This window comes from Mobula hypostoma, chromosome 5 (assembly GCF_963921235.1).
Source record: "Mobula hypostoma chromosome 5, sMobHyp1.1, whole genome shotgun sequence".
Taxonomy (NCBI): domain Eukaryota; kingdom Metazoa; phylum Chordata; class Chondrichthyes; order Myliobatiformes; family Myliobatidae; genus Mobula; species Mobula hypostoma.
Window position 1 is genome coordinate 125,766,008 of NC_086101.1, and position 23,279 is coordinate 125,789,286.

At 42.2% G+C, this 23,279-nt stretch overlaps 1 protein-coding gene across 1 annotated transcript in view; it reads right to left on the reverse strand.

Annotated features, from left to right (window-relative positions):
- chrna8 (cholinergic receptor, nicotinic, alpha 8) overlaps positions 1–23,279 on the reverse strand; it is a 396,880-nt gene that overhangs the window by 51,840 nt on the left and 321,761 nt on the right. Inside the window, exon 8 of the mRNA XM_063047641.1 lies at positions 16,165–16,251. Within this exon, the coding sequence (XP_062903711.1) occupies positions 16,165–16,251 (87 nt within the window). The remainder of the gene's footprint in view (positions 1–16,164; positions 16,252–23,279) is intronic.

Sequence of the window (23,279 nt, forward strand, 5' to 3'; positions counted from 1 at the left end):
CAACCTGAGTGTGGCTACATTCAGAGAGTGTAGCATCTGCAGAATTCCTGCTGTTTTCCTGATATTGTATTCTATCTGCCCTTTCTTTGCCCATTCTCCTAATCTGTCTGTCCTTCTGTAGCCTCTCGACTTCCTCAGAACTACCTGCCCCTCCATCTATCGTCATATTATCTCCAAACTTTGTAACAAAGCCATCAATTCCATTATCCAAATCATTAACATATAACATAAAAGAATCGGTCCCAACACAGAGCCCCGTGGAACACCACCAGTCACTGGCAGCCAACCAGAAAAGGCCTCTTTATTCCCACTCTTTGCCTCCTGCCAATCAGCCAGTGCTTTATCCATGCTAGAATATTCCTGTAATACCGTGGGCTTGTAGTTTGTTAAGCAGACTCATGTGTGGCACCTTGTCAAATGCCTTCTGAAAATCCAAATACACATCAACCAAATCTCCTTTGTTTATCCTGCTTGTTATATCTTCAAAGAATTCCAACAGATCAGTCAGGCAAGCTTTTTTTCTTGAGGAAACCATGCTGACTATGGCCTATTTTACCTTGTGCCTCCAAGTACCCACAGACCTCATTCTTAGTAATTGACTCTAACATCTTTGCAGCTTCTGAGGTCACACTAAGTGGTCTATAGTTTCCTTTCTTCTGTCTCTGTCTGTCTCTCTCTCATGGAGTAGAGTGACGTTTTGCAATTTTCAATGTATTGCAGAACCATTCCAGAATCTATTGATACTTGAAAGATCATTACTAATTTCTCCACGATCTCTTCAGTTTCCTCTTTCAGTGAGGTGTACACCATCTGGTCCAGATGACTTTTCTGCCTTCAGACTATTCAGTTTCCCAAGAACCTTCTCTGTAGTAAGGATAACTTCACACACTTCCTGTCCCCTGACATCTGGACCTTTCACAAATGCAAAATACTTATTCAGTTTGTCTGTCATTTACTTGTCCTCTATTACTAACTCTTTAGCATAATTTCCAAGGGTCCAATATCCACTCTCCCCTCTCTTTTACACTTTATGTATCTTCTGGTATCTTCTTTAGTATTATTGGCTCGCTTACTTTGTGGCCCCTGCCCATCCCCCACATGAGTCATCTGTTGTCGGCCCCCAACCAACACATATTCCACTCTCCCCTCCTACCCCTCCTCACAGACCCCCACCCTGCTCTCATGACTATACCCCTCCGCCACACGAAACCACCACGGTGGGCTTCACGGCTGAACAGGTGAGAAGACAGCTGAAACGTCTCAACCCAAGCAAGGCTGCAGGACCGGATGGTGTCAGTACCAGAGTGCTCAAAGCCTGTGCCCCTCAGCTACGTGGAGTACTTCGCCATGTCTTCAACCTGAGCCTGAGGCTCCGGAGGGTTCCTGTACTGTGGAAGACGTCCTGCCTTGTCCCTGTGCCGAACACGCCGCGCCCCAGCGGCCTCAATGACTACAGACCGGTGGCATTGACCTCACACATCATGAAGACCCTGGAGAGACTTGTTCTGGAGCTGCTCCGACCTATGGTCAGGCCACACTTAGATCCCATCCAGTTCACCTACCAGCCCCGACTAGGAGTTGAGGATGCCATCGTCTACCTGCTGAACCGTGTCTACGCCCACCTGGACAAGCCAGCGAGCACTGTGAGGGTCATGTTTTTTGACTTCTCCAGTGCGTAAAACACCATCTGCCCTGCTCTGCTGGGGGAGAAGCTGACAGCGATGCAGGTGGATGCTTCCCTGGTGTCATGGATTCTTGATTACCTGACTGGCAGACCACAGTACGTGTGCTTGCAACACTGTGTGTCCGACAGAGTGATCAGCAGCACTGGGGCTCCACAGGGGACTGTCCTCTCTCCCTTTCTCTTCACCATTTACACCTCGGACTTCAACTACTGTACAGAGTCTTATCATCTTCAGAAGTTTTCGGATGACTCTGCCATACTTGGATGCATCAGCAAGGGAAATGAGGCTGAGTACAGGGCTAAGGTAAGAAACTTTGTCACATGATGTGAGCAGAATTATCTGCAGCTTAATATGAAAAAGACTAAGGAGCTGGTGGTAGACCTGAGGAGAGCTAAGGTACCGGTGACCCCTGTTTCCATCCAGGGGGTCAGTGTGGACATGGTGGAGAATTACAAATACCTGGGGATATGAATTGACAGTAAACTGGACTGGTCAAAGAACACTGAGGCTGTCTACAAGAAAGGTCAGAGCTGTCTCTATTTCCTGAGGAGACTGAGGTCCTTTAACATCTGCTGGACGATGCTGAGGATGTTCTACGAGTCTGTGGTGGCCAGTGCTGTCATGTTTTCTGTTGTGTGCTGGGGCAGCAGGCTGAGGGTAGCAGACACCAACAGAATCAACAAACTCACGCGTAAGGCCAGTGATGTTGTGGGTCTGGAACTGGACTCTCTGATGGTGGTGTCTGAAAAGAGGATGCTGTCTAAATTGCATGCCATCTTGGCCACTGTCTCCCATCCACTACATAATGTACTGGTTGGGCACAGGAGTACATTCAGCCAGAGACTCATTCCTCCGAGATGCAACACAGAGCGTCATAGGAAGTCATTCCTGCCTGTGGCCATCAAACTTTACAACTCCTCCCTTGGAGGGTCAGACACCCTGAGCCATAGGCTGGTCCTGGACTTATTTCCTGGCATAATTTACACATTACTATTTAACTATTTATGGTTTTATTACTATTTAATTATTTATGGTGCAACTGTAATGAAAACCAATTTCCCCCAGGATCAATAAAATATGACTATGACTATGACTAAGACTATGACTTTATATTCCATTTTTACCTTCTTAATGACATCTTAAGTTGTCTTCTGTTGGTTTTTAAAAGTTTCTCAATCCTCTAACCTCCCTCTAATTTTTGTTCTATTATATGCCTTCTCTTTGGCTTTTATGTTGACATTTACTTCTCTAGTTTGTCGTGGTTGTGTCATCTTGTCTTTAGAAAACCTTTTCCTCGTTGGGTTGTATATATCCTGTGCCTTCCGAACTGTTTCCAGAAATTTCAGCCATTGCCGCTCTGTCATCCCTGCTAGTGTCCCCTTCCAATCAACATTGGCCAGCTCCTCTCTCATACATCTGTAATTCCCTTTACTCCTCTGTAATACTCATACATCTGACTTAGCTTCACGTTCTCAAAATTCAGAGTGACTTCAATCATACTCTGATCACTTACCCTTTTACATTGCAACTCATCCTGTTGACCACAATTTTTCCCTATCAACGTCCTTTCCTCACTACACTTTTCCTCTGTTTGTAAACCAGCTACCTCATCTTCAGCATTATTATCTGCCTTTCCTACAATACATCTTGCAGCTCAGGCACCATGCTCACTCACCCTTTTGATTCCTAACTTTGTTTGAGGCCTTACTAACACCTGCCTCCACAACCTCTCCACTGGCTGCTCTGGCACTCTGGTTCCTATTCCCCTGCAACTCTAGTTTTGTCTCCCTTTCTCTTCACCATTTACACCTCGGACTTCAACTACTGCACAGAGTCTTGTCATCTTCAGAAGTTTTCTGATGACTTTGCCATAGTTGGATGCATCAGCAAGGGAGATGAGGCTGAGTACAGGGCTACGGTAGGAAACTTTGTCACATGGTGTGAGCAGAATTACCTGCAGCTTAATGTGAAAAAGACTAAGGAGCTGGTGGTGGACCTGAGGAGGGCTAAGGCACCGGTGACCCCTGTTTCCATCCAGGGGTCAGTGTGGACATGGTGGAGGATTACAAATACCTGGGGATACGAATTGACAATAAACTGCACTGGTCAAAGAACACTGAGGCTGTCTACAAGAAAGGTCAGAGCTGACCTCTATTTCCTGAGGAGACTGAGGTCCTTTAACATCTGCTGGACGATGCTGAGGATGTTCTACGAGTCTGTGGTGGCCAGTGCTATCATGTTTGCTGTTGTGTGCTGGGGCAGCAGGCTGAGGGTAGCAGACACCAACAGAATCAACAAACTCATTCGAAAGGCCAGCGATGTTGTGGGGATGGAACTGGACTCTCTGACGGTGGTGTCTGAAAAGAGGATGCTGTCCAAGTTGCATGCCATCTTGGACAATGTCTCCCATCCACTACATAATGTACTGGTTGGGCACAGGAGTACATTCAGCCAGAAACTCATTCCACCGAGATGCAACACTGAGCGTCATAGGAAGTCATTCCTGCCTGTGGCCATCAAACTTTACAACTCCTCCCATGGAGGGTCAGACACCCTGAGCCAATAGGCTGGTCCTGGACTTATTTCCATCTGTCATAATTTACATATTATTATTTAATTATTTATGGTTTTATATTGCTATATTTATACTCTGTTCTTGGTTGGTGCAACAGTAACAAAACCAAATTTCCCTCGGGATCAATAAAGTATGACTATGACTATGACTATGACTAGTTTAAATCCTACCGTGTAGCATTAAAAACCTTTCCTGCTTGGATACATTGGTCTCGGCTGAATTACAGTCTGGTCAGGCTGACAGATCTGAACGTTCCCTGGGATCAGTGATAATTCAAGCTGTCCATGCTCACAACCATGCCCTTTGGACAGGCATATGTCTCCTCATCCCTGGAACCGCAACCACACCCCCCCACCGCCCGCACCGCCAGTGGCTATTAAATGCCTCTGTGATATGGCAACACAATCTGCCATTTATAACGACATTTCCTTTAACGGCCCTGAGTATGCCCTTTCCCCTTGGTATTGATCAATTCTCGTGATTGAGACTGGGATGCTCACTGTGGAGAGGGCCAGCTGAGGGTCAGATTGCTGCAGAGACTAGTAGCTCATTGGCCCAACTGGAGGGGTCAGGTGTAGATCGGGAGCAGGTACAGGTTAAGGCTAGATGTAAATCCCAGCAACAGCAGAGGTAACAGGGCATGATGAATGGAACTAGGAATGTCCCAAAGCAGTTAAAGTTTATGCCTCAACAGTAGGTATCAAAGAGCCCCTCTTCCCGTCTTAGTGGAAAGGAAATGTTTCTGTCCCTGCTGAAGGAAAGAAATTGACGATGTACTGGAGTTCTTTATGTGTTATAGCATAAGCATTGTGACCCAGGTGGGTCGCATTTGATAGTCTAGACAAAGAGACTGGTTGCTTTCTGACCCCTACATCGGACTGTAATGTTAATTTTTAAAAGCATAACATCCCCCAATTTTATCCAGACTCGGGTGAATTGGACCCTGGATGGTGGGTTACTCAGCTCATCACCTACGTGTATGGCCAGGGCTCAGGGACCACTGCTGTTGCTATGGAAACTCATAGTTCTGGTCCCACAGGGAGACCCAAGGCCATATGTACCTATTACCCTTTGGTGGTCACAAGGAAAATTGCCCTGGTGGATACTGGAGCTGATGTGACTTTATTACATGGGAATCTGGTTCTATAAACAGGGGAGCGAGGGTGTACTCAGGATATGGGGGATCGGGTACAAATGCTGTATGAACAAAGATCAATCTCGCTATTGGTGAGAAACCTCCTTAGTTTGTCCTCATGCTCATCTTCCAGGTACCTGAAAACATTTTGAGAATTGATTTGTTACACGTGATCAAGGGGATGGGAAATTAACCCTGCTAAAGCACAGGACCCAGCTGTGAATACAAGGGACTAAAGGTAATAGGATAATTCCCAATAAGGTCAGAAGTAAGATCCTAGACATAGCACCACTATGACAAAACAAAAAGCCCAGCACTTTTTTGGTCTTTTGGGATACTGATGATGCCACATACCCCATCTGACTATGCTGCACTGACTTTTGTATGCTATGACCAAGCAGGAACATTGCCCTGTCCACCCCCAACAGCAAGAGGTGGGGTTCAGTTGAAAATCTCAAAATAGAGTTATTTTAGGCAAATGATACGCAGCCAAAATGAGTGAAAATATAGAACAACTATAGATTGGTTGAGTGGAGGAATAGGTTTGAGGAGCAGGTTGACTTTGTCTGGTTTTCACATTCCAGATACGACCCTGTCTCTGAGATGCAGTGTGAAAATATGGGGAAGCGGTTAGTGTAATGCACCGCTGATCAGAGATTGGGGCTTAATTCCTGTTTTCCTTATAACTGTTAGGGTTAGTGAGTTGTGGGCCTGCTATGTTGGTGTCGGAAGCAAGGCAACACTTGCAGCCTGCTCACAGTATATACTTGGATTGTGTGGGTTGGTGATGCAAATGGCACATTTCGCTGGATGTTTCGGCGTACATGTGACAAATAAAGCTAATCTTTAAAAAGGACAGTGGCCAAGAGAAAGATGAAGACTGTCCAGCAGAAAGAGGAGAAATGCAGATTGCAATGAAATAAAGCCTAGTGAAAGAATGCAAAGCCAATCTCATGGAATTGCAGAAGAGAGCAAATGAAGCCATAAAAATAATTTCTCCCTCTGCCGTCCTAATGTTCTGTACCAAGATCATTAACCTTATGGAATCAGCAGGCTGTGAGCAGCACTGTGCACTGGTTACTGTTGGGGTTAACGTTATTCCATTTTCTTTTCCTCTATTGCATGCTGCTAGATATAGACTGAGACTTAACAATGGAAATGACCATTTGCAATTATTTACTTATTTATTTAGAGAGGCAGTGTGGAACAGGCCTTTCCGGCCCAACAACCCACACTACCTAGCAACCCATCTACTTAACATCAGTCTAATCACAGGACAATTTACAATGACCTACTAACCAGTACATCTTTGAGAATGTGTGAGGCAGCCAGAGGAAACCCACGCAGTCATAGGAGAACGACAAACACTTTACAGCTGGCACCAGAATTGAACTCCAAAATCCTGAACATCCCAAGCCGTAATAGCATTGCGCTAACTGCTACGCTACATGGTAACAATCATTCATATCTCTTATCTACTAAACTTCCTGATACCTTCATAGGTCAATCAGTATCAAAGCTTGACCCTGGGCCATGTAAGGAGATACTGGGGCTGTTACCAAAGTCTTGATCAAAAGGCAAATTTCAAGCAGTGACTTTAAATAATAGAGTTATATTACAATGGGGAGGGTTTAGGAGAGGAAATCCAGAGCTCAGGGACCTCTTCAAGAAAACCTATTATGATCAGAGTGATTATAATTATAAAATTACTGGACAGAATTGGAGAAGTGAAGAGGACTGGAGAAGGGTACGATGTTTCTGTCAACAGATGAGCTGCCGCAAGAACTGAATTATGATTTTACCTGCAGAAAGTATTGGACTAAAAAGCTAAGAGCTAGTGAAGTAAGTGACCATTCACCAAAAAAATCCTTGAATATTAATCCAGAACTTATCAGTCTTTTTGTCCAAATATACTTAATTTTGTTTCTTTATAAAGCTTATTGGGTTACTGCTACAGATTATTGTTAACGTTTCATTGCTTTAGATTTCTATTTCTTATATTTTATTTATATTTAATGATACAGCATGGAATGGACCCTTCCAACCCTTTGAGCCCCGCTGCCAGCAACCACCACTTTGACGCCAGCCTAAGCATGGGAGAATTTACCAGTTAACCTCTTAACCAGTAGGTCTTTGGACTGTGGAAGAAAACCGGAGAACCCAGAAAAACCCCACACATTCACAGAAATGACATACAAATTCCTTACAGATGACGTGGGAATTGAACTCTGAACTCCAGTGCTCTGTGTTGTAATAGTGTTGAGCTAACTGCTACACTATCATAGTACTTTTTTCTTTTATATCCATTTCCCAATAAAATTCTGTGAATCATTTTGGGCTATATGAATAAATTTGTGTTCAAGCAAAAGCGAAACATAGTGGGTGATGGGGATTTGAACTAAAAGTAGAAAATGCAGACACCTTTGAATGAGTCAGGCATCATCTGTGGGGAGGATTAACATTTCAGATGAAAGTCTTTACATCAGAAATACTGAACCTGCTAATAACAATTCTGATGCAAGGTCATCGTGTTGAAATATTAAACATTTTGTTTGCCGCTGCCTGATCTCCTACTTACACAGTTCTCTGCTTTTAGAACTGGTGATCAAAGATAGCTTTTAAGCACTGAGCACTGCCTTCAAATAAGGGAAATACATCAAAAGGGAGGGAAGTTTAGAAAAGGAATTCCAGAGCTCAGGGACCTGGCTTCAGAAGGCTATTAATTTGGTGATGGCTTTCTAATGATTATCAGTCTCTAACATTGCTCAGAGAGTTACTGCTGGAATCATCTGTGCTGTCTTATTACGTATATTCTAACCTGTAGATTGATAAATTGGTTTATTATTGTCACGTACTGAGATACAGTAAATGGCTTTGTTTGGCATACAGATCATTTCATTACAACAATGCATGAAGGAAGGTTAATAATAACAGGTTGCTGGATAAAGTCATAGACTTAAAGAGTGCCATCTCCAATGGGATCCCACCAACAAATACATCTTTCCCTCCCCAGCCCCCCACTTTCTGCTTTCCACAGGGATCGCTCCCTACGTGATGACTCCCTCGTCCATTCGTCCATCCCCACTGACCTCTCTCATGGTACTTTTCCTTGCAAGTGCAATAGTGCTACACTTGCCCCAACATCTCCTCCCTCACTACCATTCAGAGCCCCAAACAGTCCTTCCAGGTGAGGCGACAACTTACCTGTGAGTCTGTTGGGGTCACTTACTATATTCGGTGCTCCCGGTGTGGCCTCCTGTATATCGGTGAGACTCGATGTAGATTGAAAGACCGCTTTGCCGAGTACCTACGCTTCGTCCTCCAGAAAAAGTGAGATCTCTCAATGGTCACCCATTTTAATTCTACTTCCCATTCCAACATGTCAGTCCATGGCCTCCTCTACAGTCACGATGAAGCCACACTGATGGATTATTTTTCCAGTTAAACATGCATACCAGCAATTGTGGACTTTAAAAAATCTTTACTTTCATCTCCCTCTTTACCTGTAGCCACTGTCCAGAGATTGGAAGTTCCAAAGGAAACTCAGCAAGATTCATCTACAGCCACCTATTGTATTTCACAGGGAAAATTCCTTTGGTCCCACCTTCACTGTGGGTACTCTGCTTAAAGATGTTGGGATGATGTTAGAGATAGGAAGAGGCCATTGTGGTCCTGATGATCCAGAGCATTTCTCACTGTGGGGCAGCCACTACCTGGAAGTCTGGGGTTGAGACATTCACCTGTACTGTCTGATTCAAAAATACAACATACAGCCTCTCCTCAAAGAGGAATGCTGTTTGAACATTTTTCTGCTATAAAGGCATTGGTGGTAAATTTAGACGGATCTGTCTTTTGGGAACTGAAGCTTCACTGTGGTGCATGATTACAATTCTGCTTGGTGAATGGTAAACAAAGGTTGTCCTTTATTCAAGTCTTTTGCCCAATCTAGTCATGTTGGGGCTTATCTCCCACTTGTGATCTCTGCTCCATTTTCAATGGCACTTGGATGTTAATTATCAGTTCTGATTCCCTCCCTGGAAACTGAAGGACCACTTTCATGAAATTGGGAAGTATTACTATCAATAACTGTACTTTAATTCCTGAACTTACCCGCCTCACGCCCAAACTCAGTGCAAACCCATGTCCAATGATCTCATCGCAGATTCCTAAATGGCTTGATTTCTAAACTTCCCAGGGCTGGCAAAAATACTTATGAGGCCTAGGATCTTCCTACCCAACACCCCGGTCATGTGCCCTGTAGCCTTTCTTTTTCCTAACAACATTCTCAAGGCCTCTAATCTTCCTAACTGTGGTCAGCAATTCCTTTGAGAACTACAAATATCCTGTACTGCAATATTCATAACCTTGACACTGGACCTTCGACTACGTTCCTAAGCTCCACGATTCTATCGTCCTTTTGCCCCCATCATACTCACAACTAGATCTGTGATCTCCCCACTTGTGCTCACCAAACATGGTCACGTTAACAGCAGTTTCCCTACTGGACCTTTGACTATGTCACAAGACCCACGGTCTTCTTATCATAGTCTTCCTATCCCTGAAGGCCATTCCTTAATTTGTCATAGCTGGGGGAAGTAGTGGGCATAAGCTCCCACTATCTATTAAATGCTCCCAATGGCTTGTGCCTCAACTAGCCTCTGACAACCAGTCCATCTCCCGGCCTTCACGTGTGGTTTAGCTACTAAGCCTGGCAGACCAGTTTTTGCTGACAGAAGAGGCAAAGCTGGGTTACTGGTGCCTTTAAACCAGTCACTTCAGGCAGATGGAGCTTGCCAGCTCACCTAGGTGAAGGAGAACTCTGATCTCAAACCTCCGCTGCCTTGTGGTTATACTCACCCATGGGGAAGACTTCAGGAGCAAACCCCAAGGAAAGATCCAGAGCTGGAGTCCCTAAGGCAGTTCAATGTTGAGTTCAAAGATGACTGACAACTGCTGTGATACTGCTGGTGTCAAACTGTATTGGTCTCTGCCATTCCTTTGGATTCATCAGCTGCGTGCAGAGGGGCACCTGATCTCCACATAGTACTGCCCTGGCTTGCATTTCATGTAGGCAGCTGATATGCAACATCCATGGTTGACTCTGACCTCCGGGCGGCCTCGGATAGCCCTGAAGTCCCTCTAAAACCTGAAATCTTCTTACCTGTACTCCAACAATATTCCTGAAACAATCTATTCATTAAGGACTTCTCCTATTTCCTTTGACTCCAGTCATTCCCTCTTTTATCACCAATTAGTCCTACCCTCACTCTAGACACCTTCCTGCTCTTCACATACAGTAGATGTAGAATGCCTTGTGGTTTTCATTAATCCTACTCACCAAGGCCTTCTCATGCTCCCTTCCAGCTCTCCTAAATACCCTTCTTAAGCTCCTTACTCGCTACCTTGTAACTCTCTAGAGCCCTGTCTGATATTTTCTTCCTAAACTTTAAGTATGCTTCTTTCGTCCTTTTGACTAGATATTCCACATCTCTTGTCCACCATGATTTCTTCACCCTAACATCGTTTCTCTGGCTCACTGAGGCAACCCTATCCAGAACTTCATGCAAGTTTTCCCTAAACAATCTCCACATTTCTGTTGTACATTTCCCTGAATACATCTGTTCCCAGTTTATGCTCCCAAGATCCTGCCTCACTGTATCATAATTCATCCTCTGCTAATTAAATAGGATCCCTTATTATCTGTTCCTATTGCTATCCAAGACTATGTTAAAGGTCAGGGAACAATGGTCGTTGTCTCCAAAATCTCATCCACAGAGACACCTGTCACCTGACTAGGTTCGTTGCCTAGTCCCAGATCCAGAATAGCCTCTCTTCCAGTTGGCCTTTCCATATATTGTGTCAGTAATTCTTCCTGGACATATCTAACAAATTCTGTCTATCTGCCTATTTCCCTTTCCTCTCCAAACAGTCACGCAGTTTTCTGCCTCCTGCAGTTTAGGTGTGACTACCTCCCTGCAACTCCTATCTATCACTTCCTCATTCTACTCTATGAACTACAGTCATCCAGCTCTAGCTCCCTCTCATGGTCTGTAAGGAACTGCGACTGGTTGCACTTCACGCAGATGTGGCAAACAGGGAGACTGGAGGTCTCCCAGATCTCTTACATCTTTCATGAAGAGCACACCTATGACCTGGGATCCATTCTCAAAAACTCTAGATTGGCGCTAATAAAGAAAGAAGGAGAAACGTAATACCGTTTGCTTTTTTAATCTAGCACTTACTTTCCATGAGTAACTGCTTCATGGTGCTTTGCTTCAGGAAAGCTAATAATATCACATAGGACACTTGCCACCCTGGGAGAAGAAACAGGAGCTTGAAAATCCAGATGTTTAGACTTAAGAACAGTTTCTTCCCCACTGTGATAAGGCTTCTGAATCTACCACCTATTTCACCCCCTCCTTCCCAATTATGTTGCTGTGTTCTTAGTTCTATCTTGCTATTGTCACTTCAGTATTCTTTCTGCACCATTTCAGATTGTTCTACAATATTTACACCATTCTGCTATTTTCTGGCTAACAATGTGTTTACTGTTGTATTTATTTTTGCCATTTTTATTGTTTTCATTGTGAGCTCAAAGTGAAGAAGGAATTCGCTTAATGTAAATAGTGATAACCTAATCTAATCTAATCACTTTGCAGCATGGTCATTTATCTAGACATTGGATTGGTAATCTATGTGGGCTCTCACAACAGCAAAGTCTACAAAGTTATGCTTATTCTTAACCAAAGTGAATACTAAAGCCATCAAAGATGGATTATTCCAAATGTGAAGGTTTTGCTCATGTAGTTATTCTTCGAGATTTGCAAACTTCTTCCTGCAGAAAGTCCCAGCTCTCTAAAGCTTATTGTTTGAAACATAACACTACATGCCTTGGATCAGATAAAATGAATAATGCCTGTGGAATTGGGTCAGTCTGAAGTGCACAAGGCTATATTTTGATTGTCATAACTTTATGTGCCTGGGGAATATGTTGCAGGGGGTTCTGCATAAATTTCAGAAATGTGTTTCAAGTGCTTGAATGACCGTGCAACAGCTGAACCGAAGATGAAAATTGAATGTGACATCATTTTATAGTCAGAGGGCACAAGCAAACCCTTGCTAATGGTTTGATGAAGTGTTCTGAGCAGTGTGCATGCTCCTTCGCTGAAACTTGTTTAGTCTAGCCCAGTGAGCATTTAGAACTTTCATGTTCAATGAATGTAAAAGTACCAACACATTGCTTTAATGTTCACAGTGAAGCTATAAATGCTGGAGATAACTCTGCACAATCCCCAACCATTTTATCTACTGTGTTTTATAAGAATATAAAGAAAATAGTTCAGTAAAGCCTCTGCTGTTCATGTCCTGACTCATGCAAGGCCATGCACACACATTATCATTGTGACCTTGACCTAAACCAGCTCCTGAAGCAATACTACCTCAAATTCTTCTCCTAGTTCTCAAATACTCAATGGCCTCAATGCTGTGAGCTTCTTCAGCCTCATAAACCTCCAATACTTCTGCACAATTTCACACCGTTTCCTTCCTTGCTCTTCATGCACTACAGTTGGTGGCTGCATCTTCATTTTTATGGACCCAGATGATGGAGATCCCACTCAGATCTTCATTGCTTCCCTACCTTGTTCTTTTCCAATTTGACCAATTGTCCATTGTCAAATACCGGTTGAAGCCGCTCTTGTGAAATGCTTTGGGTTATTTTGGCACATTGAAGGCACAACACAAATGCAAGTTATTATTGCCTTGATCAACATAATTGGGTTAAAATTGAATTCAATTAAAAGCTGATGCTAACCCAAAAACCACAATGATAGAAGGATTTGATTATGTCTGACAATCTCTCAATATTCTGCAAAGATTCATAAACTGCATTTTAACTGTGTTTGATAAAATTGTCTTCTGCTGCTTTCCCCTTTCATCTTCAATTCCAGGGAGCTTCCTTCAAATTCACTGTTAGTTTTATCTGACTGGGGAGCCTGCATGCATAATATAAATTTTAAAGAGATACCAAGTTTTCACACTGAGTCTTTTATGTAATTTTATTAATTAAAAAATCTCTATCCTGTAAATCATAGTGGCAACTCTGTGTCAACTGTTAGCTCTTGTGAGTCTAAATCCAAAACTTGTGGTTTTAAATCCCAAGATAAAAATTTGAGACAGAAATCAAGGCAAAGACTCTAGTAAATTACGAATAGAGTAATTTGTTATTGGTGGTATGATTCTAGATGGTATTCTTCACATGGATGCCATCTGCCACCTCAGGTGGACGTGAACTCTCCTGTGATCCTGTGAAATTATTTTGAAGTGCAGAGGGAATGTATTGTTAACTTAGTGTCAGCTATATCCACCCTTTGATAAATGTCACCAATCACTTCATTCAGTTAGGATCACACTGCCTTTTATGGCTGTCTGCCACATTTCTCTCATCATGAAATTTATTATGCTTGAAGAAGTGATTTATCAATTGAAAGTGATTTAACAACTTTTTGGTTTCATGGCTATCTGTGGGAAGACGAATCTCAAGGTCGTATACTGCAAACATACTTTGATAATAAATGTAATTTGTATCTTAAATCTTCGAACTTTGGAAAGCACATCAAGATGATCTGAAGGGACTGTAGCATAGCCTGACCTAGCTGGCAATTCACAGAGCTTTGCATTTCACAGCTTTCAGTTCCTTTGTTTAGGGTTGTGGGGAACTGCCTCAGAAGAATAGTTGAGGCCAGCATAGGTCATACTGAAGGGCAGGATAGGCTCAGCAGGCCTGGTAACCTAAACACACTCCTATTTTCTTGGGTGTTCTTCTTGTTTGTGTCCTCTTTCTCTACATCTTCTGTCTGGGTAGTCTTTGGTACTCAATGTTGAACTTAGTAACTTTAAGTAACTCACTTTCACTGATTATGTTAAAACTGGCCAGTTCCGCTGAAGGCTATCCAGCTGTAATCTTGGGTCCGTTTTTCTCCCTGTTCTACCATGGTTGGACCTGTTGGCCATTTCCTTTAGCTCTGTGTTTGGCAGCTTTTACATAGTCACTTTATAATATTTTCTCTTCTTAACCTCCCACATTAACCTATCAACCAGATAACCATCAAAAACATTCTACCATGGAAACTTCAGTCTCCGATGGAGTTTGACAAGCCATTTCCCTTGGTTTGTGAAGTCTAGAACTGTGATCACAATTTCTGGATATAGGGAAAGAAATTTGGAAACTAGAGGAGGAGAAATCTCTTCAGTCAAAAGATAGTAAAATTGTGGGATTTGCTACCACTGAAGAGGTAGAAGCCAAGACACAGAACAGGTTTAATGAAAAGCCAGATTTTTTTTGTTCTAGCTGAAGAAGGCAGAGGCATGCGGAGGTGTAATGAGATGGATGGACAGCATGGTGGTGTGGATGTTAGACATGTTGCCTCACAGCTCCACTTCAGTCCCATATCCCAAAAATGTGGTTTGGTAGGCTGATATAAATTGAATTGCCTCTGGTGCATCAATGGCTCGTAAAATCTGTGGGAGTTGATGGGACTAAATGGAAAATATAATGATATTAGCATAAGATTAGTGTAAATCTGTGCTGATGGCCTGTGCAGATTCAGTGGTCGGAAAGGCCTATATTCTTGCTCTTTGACTGATTCTAAGGCTGAATCATCAGCCGCACTCTCACTGAATGATGATAGCTCAAACACCAAGTGGCCTTTTCCCATTTCTGTTTTTCCATTTTCTGTGTATGTTTAATTAATCCATATATCATAAATTCCTTTCACACAGCCTGAACTATGTACATATTTCTATTTTGCATGTTACAAAAGAATTATGCTTTCTTATCAGAGGTTAAAATGCTAAATTCCCATGACATCTTCAAGACAACTTCAAGGATCGATGCCTTAGGGATGCGGCATCCATCATTAAGGATCCCCACCACCCTGGACATGCTCTCTTTACATTGTTACTGTTGGGAAGGAGGTACAGAAGCCTGAAGGCGCACACTCAGTGATTCAGGAACAACTTCTTCCCCTTTGCCATCTGATTTCTGAATGGACCCATGAACACGACCTCATTACATTTTATTTTTGTTTTTTTTCACTACTTATTTTAACAACTATTCAATAAACATGGTATATACTTACTGTAATTCAGATTGTGTTCTCTATATCTATCATGTATTTCATTTTACTGCCGTCGTAAAGTTAACAAATTTCACAACATATGCCATTGATATTAAACCTGATTCTGCACTTCTCTACCTTCCCTTTTGCTCTGCTAGTTGCTTCCTCTCACAAACACAACACACGCGCACACACACACACGCACGCACACACACACACACACACGACATTCTAGAGAAATGTGAGGAAAATAGTTAATACATGCTTATTAGGACCATTTGTTTTACACAGATCTGTGGAATTCTTTCAATAGCAATTAAATTTCTAATCCATCCTCAGATTTGCGGATGTTGCCTATTTTAATCTTCTACTGCTTATTTTGATGATTTTTTTACAGCTAAGTCAGATGCTTAAGTGCAGGCAAACTTGCTGGAAGAACACTAGCTTCGGAAGATAGTAATTCTGGTCAAATAAATTAATATGGGTTAAAAAGCCTAGAAATTTCTTGCTCACATATTATTCACCCAAAAATTATATAGAGGGACTACCTACATTTTACACAATATTGGTGACGGTAGAGCACTCACAATTCACAATTAGCATTCAATCAAATTGACAAATGCCATATGACATGAGTGACGGCACACTTACCAATCAATGGGACTGAGTCAGATGTTGCTGGCATTATCTCAGCCACTAGCAGCATGAATACAGTTAGAGACAACAGCACAGTGATTCCTGTAAGAGATAAAAGGAGGTGGAGTAACACAGGGTTTCAAAGTTTTACAGTAGAGTCTAAAACTTGCATGAATACTATCTGCTTGAAATAAGAACTACCTTGAAACTACCTGAAATAAAAACTTCCTTGATGCTCCTTTTGTGCCTATTCTACCAGGGTCAATGGTTACTGAGGACTCTTCAAGGGGGCATAGAGCATCAGTACTTACAGATTACATATGTTTTTTGTGGTATTTCTGGACTGTTGTTGGCCTGACTCTGGTGGAACAAGTTAGCCCAATTCTCCACCAGATGATACAACACAGGCTTTGTCTCACCAACATAATGCAATTTCAATGCTCGTAGATGAACTTATTATACTAATCCTGGAACTGCATTTATACTCCCAACACATTCAGTATAAATCCTTAGCTGTAGATTGATTATTAAAATAGAAAACCTAGAATCAGTGTGCAAATGGAGAGATGTCTAAGACTCAGTTCAAGGTACACTCAGTTCACTCTTTAAGAAGGGAGGAAGGCAAAAGAAAGGAAATTATAGGTCAGTTACCCTAACCTCAGTGGTTGGGAAATTGTCGGAGTCTATTATTAAGGATGAGGTTTTGAAATACTTGGAGACTAATGATAAAATAAGTCAAAGTCAGCATGGTTTCTGCAAAGAGAAATCTTGTCTGGCAAATCTGTTAGAGTTCATTGGGGAAGTAACAAGCAGGGTAGACAAAGGAGAGGCAGTGGATGTCATTTATTTAGATTTTGTGAAAGCATTTAATAGGGTGCCACACATGAGGCTGCTCAACAAGATAAAATACAGAAAATAAACTGGCATGGATAGAGGAATGGCTGACAGGCAGGAGACAGCGAGTGAGAATAAAAGGGGCCTTTTCTGGTTGATTGCCAGTGGTGCATGGTGTTCCTCAGGAGTCTGTTTTGGGACTGCTACTTTTTACATTGTTTGTCAATGATTTGGATAATGGAATTGATGGCTTTGTGGCAAAGTTTACAGATGAAACAAAGGTAGGTGGAGGGGTAGGTAGTGCTGAGGAAACAGTGCGATTGCAGGGAAGGGAATTAGGAAAACCAGGAGGGGCCATGACAAGCCCTTGGCAAGTAGGATTAAAGAGAATCCCAAGGCATTCTATACATACATCAAGAGCAAAAGAATAACTAGGGAGAGGGTGCGACCACTCAAGGATCATTTGCTTGGATGTAGAAAATGTGAGTGAGGCACTTAAGTATTCGCTTCAGTATTTGCCAAGGAAAAGGATATGGAGGACCAGGAGATCAGGGCTGAGATTATACATATATCATCCGCAAACTTGACGACGCAGCTTGAGCCGGATCCTGCAACACAGTCACATGTCAGCAGTGTGAACAATAGCGGGCTGAGCACACAGCCTTGGGGAGCGCCAGTGCTTAGCATAATGGGACGAGAGATGTTGCTGCCCACACGGACTGACTGTGGCCTTCCTGTTAAGAAGTCCAATATCCAATTGCCGAGGAAGGTGTTGAGACCAGGTGACGGCAGCTTCCCCACCCGTTTCTGGGGTATGATGGTGTTGAATGCCAAACTGAAGTCTGTAAACAGCAGTCTGGCCTATGAGACCCCATTTTCCACGTAGTACAGGACCGAGTGGAAGGCAGAGGCTATTGCATCATCAGTGGATTGTTCAAACTGGAAAAGTCAAATGAAGCTGGGAGAAAGGCTTTAAAGTGCTCCATGACCCAGCTACTCAAAGCATTTCATAATGGTTGATGTTAATGCCACCAGATGATAGTCACTTAGGCAGCTTACTGATGCCTTCCTTGGCACTGGAATCATGGTTGCCACCTTGAAAACCAAGGGGACAATGGATCGTTGCAGGAGATGTTGAATTTATCTCTCAGTGCCTCCATCAGCAGAGCTGTGCAGCCTTTTAGAACCCGTCCGGGTATATTATTGAGCCCTGAATGGGTTGACTCCAGCTAGGGTCTTCTTCACCTCAGCTTCAGCCAGATGGAATGTCTGCTCCCCTGTGGGGAGCGATGCCTTCCTCACCAGCCCTTTGCTTTGTTCATCAAACCGGACATAGAAGACATTCAGCCTCTCAGGGAGTGAAGCACCGTGGTCACTGACGCGCAGGATAGACTCACAGTCTGTAATCCTCTGAATTTCTTATCACATGTGCCTTGTGTCTCTTATATCGCAGAAGTGGCTTTAACTTCTCTGAGAACACTCCCATTTTGGCCTTGCTGGTGGACCGGGAAAGCACAATTGTTGCTTCCCTGAAAGCTGTCACATCCCCTGATCAGGATCCCTCAGCCGGGCATGGACCTCTGCAGTGAGTCATGCCTTCTGATTTGCCCTCACCCGGATGTGGTTCGTGATGGTAACATTCTCAGTACACTTCTCCATGTAGCTGGTCACAGAATCCACATATTACTCAAATTTAACACAGTTACCATAGGCAGTAGTCTCCCAGAACATTCTCCAGTTTGATTTTTATCAAAGCAGTCCTGCAGTGCAGAGATTTCACCCTCAGGCTAGGATTTCGCCATCTTTAGAACTGGTTTGACCCATTTGATCACTGGTTTGTATGCTGGAATTAACATTACAGGTAAGTGATCCGAGAGTCCAATGTGGGGTCAAGGGTCTGCTTTATAGGCTCCTGTTATGTCAGTGTAAACCAAGCCTCGTGTATTTTCACCTATACTAGCAAAATCAACATGCTATGAATTTAGGCAGAACTATTTTTAGGTTTACATGGTTAAAATCACCTGCGATAATGAAGATACCTTTGGGGTGTTTGGTTTGAAAATCACTGATGCAACTGTAAAGTTCACACAGTGCCTCACCAGCATTGGCAGAGGGTTTGGAATGTTCACTTCAATTGTTTACATGATTAGTGTTTTTTTTCTTTCCCTTGCACATCAGGTGTTGGTCTTTTATTTTTTATTCTTTAATTTGGGCTCTTTCAGGTTTCTTGCTTTGTGGCTACCTGTAAGCAAACAAACCTCAAAGTTGTATAATCTATACATTCTTTGATAATAAATGTATTTAGAATCTTTGAATGACTTGTTCCTGTTCAGTGAAGTTCTAATCTTATTAAATGGCAAGAGAGTCTCAGGGGCCAAAAAGAGAATCATAGATAATTTAATCCTTAAATTTATTAATGTGTCTGGTGCTGTAAACGTAGAACCAATGTTCAAAGTCAATTTATTATCAAAGCACATGTATGTCACCGTATACAACACTGAGATTTATTTTCTTGTGGGCATACTTAATAAATCCATGGAATAAAAACCATAACAGTTATCCCCTTTGTTGAATAGCCTGAAGTTTAGGGGATAATTACTGTTCCTGAAAATGGTGGTGTGAGCCCTAACGTTCCTGTTACCTTCTTCCTGATGGCAGTAGTGAGAAGGGAGCATGTCCAGGGTAATGGGAGTTTCTGATGAAGGAGGGTGCATTCTGGCGACAGTGTTTCGTGCAGATTTGTTCAATGGTGGGGAGGGGTTTACCCATGATGGACTGGACTGGACTCCATGTTCATTACTTTTCATAGGATTTTCTGCTCAAGAGCATTGACGTTTTCATACCAGGTTATGATGCAGCCAGTCAATACACTCTCCACTATACATCTATAGAAGTTTGTCAAAGTATTAGATGTCATGCTGAAACTTTGTAAACTCTGAAAGAAGTAGAGGTGTTGCTTTGCTTTCTTTGTAACTGCAGTTATGTGCTGGGCCCAGGACAGATACTCTGAAATAACAACACCGAAGAATTTAAATTCCCTGATCCTTTCTGCCTCTGATTCTCTGATGAGAACTGGCTCATGGACTTTTGGTTTCCTTCTCCTGAAGTTAATAAACAGTTGCTTAGTCTTGCTGACATTGAGTAAAAGGTTGTTGTCTGGCACCAGTCAGCCACATTTTTAATCTCCCTCCTATATGCTGATTCAACACAACCAGAAAATAATTGAACAGGAATAGAGTTAGTTCAATCTCCCTGATCTCTGTACATCCTTGCAATTTTCTCTCTTCAGGTACTTATTCTGTTTTGGGATGAGGGCACTGCTAGCAAGGCCAGAATTTATTGTTCAATTCCAATGTAACCTGCACAGTTGGTGGTGCCCCTATGTGTCTGCTCTGTATTAAAAAATAACCCTGAATCTTCTTTCTTTACATATTGAGATGGAGCAAAACAGGTGAAACCCTGCTGCATCATTCTTTTGTCATTTCCTATCTGTTTGTTTTGGCAATTAATTCAAATTGGTTACCTCTGGTGCTGGAAATGGTTTCCAACCGCTCTCCCTGTTTATTACCAGCCATCATCATTTTAAAACCAATTGACCTTCTTCTGGTCCAAGGAGTACAATCTCACTTTCTCTTGAGACACTCTGCAGCCTTGTGCAATTACTTACAGCAACTTATGCAAGGATATCAATGTACATTGACAACATACATCAAATTTGATTTGCCACATTAACCAAGTGCAATGAGCTGGAAAGACAGAATGCAGTTATAGAAAGTTATTACTTCTGAGCTAGGCTTTCTGAAATGACAGTAAAAGGAAAACTAAAACACAGATACTGCTAGTAAACTCTTCTTGGGTTTCCAGCCAGGTATAGTCACAAAGCGAGAAAATCTGAGGATGCTGGAAATCCAAGCAACACACACAAAATGCTGGAGCAACTCAGCCGGCCAGGCAGCATCTATGGAAAAGAGTATTGTCGACATTTCGGGACAAAATCTTTCATCAGTCCTGCCAGCATTTTGTGTGTGTGCAGCCAGGTACAGTACCCACAGGATGCCTGAGAAGAAGTTTCTCGTCACATCCGCTGGGAAAGCACTAGATCCTCTTTAGTACTGCTAAATCAGGAAATAGTGGAATCCATGGCAGGACAGCAAACATGTATTTGCGAATATCCAAGTTTAATACAGAATGGATTAGCAGGAAAGGTTTGCAAGAGTGTTAAGAACAGCACTAATTTTGCATTTCAATGTAAAATAATGATCCATTTGTTCTTATTCTGCTTTTGCTTAGATAATGGCTTTTAGTTGTTGTATTTGGAGGAGCAAGGCAATGGCAAGAATATCTATCAAATATTTTTTATTTGTTTTCATAAAATCATAGACACAAAACCTCAAGGAATGGTGGAAAATGACTGGGCTAAGGTAAATGAGGTGTTTAAAGAAATCAGCTTCAACAAAAACCCTGGTAGTGAGGAATTAATGAGAATGAAAGCTGATAAATCACCAGGATCTGATAATCTTTATCTCAGGGTTTTGCATCAATTGTCTATGGAAGCAGAAGATGTACAGGTTGTCATCAACCAATATTTCATAGATCTATAAACATTTAATGGTTAAAAGGTAGCAAATGTAAGTTCACTAATGTTATTCCAATAGCCCTATGGCTAAATCCTCCATTGTTTCTGTACCTGGAACAGAATAAAATAGGGTAATAAATTACAACTTTAAAAACTGTCATATGCATACAAACTTGTGCCTGTTCAATCCTCTTGAGCAATTCATCATATATTAAAATTGCACATTGGCACCGATGAACCACAACATGTTGCAGGCTGTTTACAAAACTTTCCAAATAATTCTGTTCTGAATTAATCTCTGCAATCTGCAGCCTGTAATTCCCCATTAAACAATGTACGTTTGCACAGCTTGTTGTCTTGTGCACATTAGTTGTCTGTCCGTCCTATTGTGTGTGGTCTTTCATTGATTCTATTATAGTTCTTTGATTTACTGTGTACGCCCGCAAGAAAATGAATCACAGGGCTTATATGGTGACATATATGTACTTTAATAATGAATTTACTTCAAACTTTGAAGATTATGTCATGCAAAAATGGGCACCTGAGATAACATATCGGACTGCTAAATTAGGTACGATAGTTCACTTCCGCGTGGGCACATGGCCAAGTGGTTAAGGCATTCGACTAGCGACCTGAAGGTTGTGAGTTCGAGCCCCAGCTGAGGCACAGTGTGTTGTGTCCTTGAGCAAGACACTTAACCACACAGTGCTCTGCGGCAACACTGGTGTCAAGCTGTATTGGCCCTTGCCCTTCCCTTGGACAACATCGTGTCGTGGAGAGGGGAGACTTGCAGCATGGGCAACTGCCGGTCTTCCATACAACCTTGCCCAGGCCTGCACCCTGGAGAGTGAAGACTTTCCAGGTGCAGATCCATGGTCTCACAAGACTAACAGATGCCTTAAATTTTCACTTCCACATATGTTATTCTCCACATTATTGTGCATATGACTGCAATATTCAAAGGATTTGAAGAACCATCGTAGGTTCTCTCATTCCTTGCCTCCAATTGTCTCTTCTCCTTGAAAACATTTGTTCCTCTGCTCAAATACAGTGCTTGAAGGCTGATGTTCACCCTCCAGCCTAAGATTTTACAAATGAAATAGGGCAGATTTGAATGCAGTATATCAGATATCTCAGGCAAGTCATTCAAACGCAGATATCTTTTGTGACACATTCAAGCAAAGGACTGTATAGGAATTCTTAAACAGTGTTCTTTTTTACTTTAGCACTTTAGAGATAGATCAGACTGGGCAATTTTTATTGATAATATGTAGTACAATCAGGTGATTTGAAAATGAAATATTTGCAATGAGTGCATGTCCCTGGAGAAGCTGATGAGCTCATTAACTTCTCATCTGGTGTCTGCTGCCTGAACAAATGTAACATTACTTCTGATATTTTATGTAGTAATATTTCAGAAAAATTAAGATGTAGCTTTTCCCTTTCAAGAGCTAAGAAGGTGAAAGCTGTGTAATTGCAAATTAAGCTTTTTTGAACCGATATATTTTTAATGTGTATGTTTCATTTAACTAAACAAAACTATTTACTATAAAATTGATTGTGACTCTTACTCTGGAAAAGCTGTACTGCTGAGCATGTAACATTGTGATGATATTATCGATTGTTCTCGCACATGGATAATGAATGACCATGTGACTGGCAGAATGAACATGCTGACATTGTGATGGAAGATAATACCAAAATTACAGATGAGGAATTT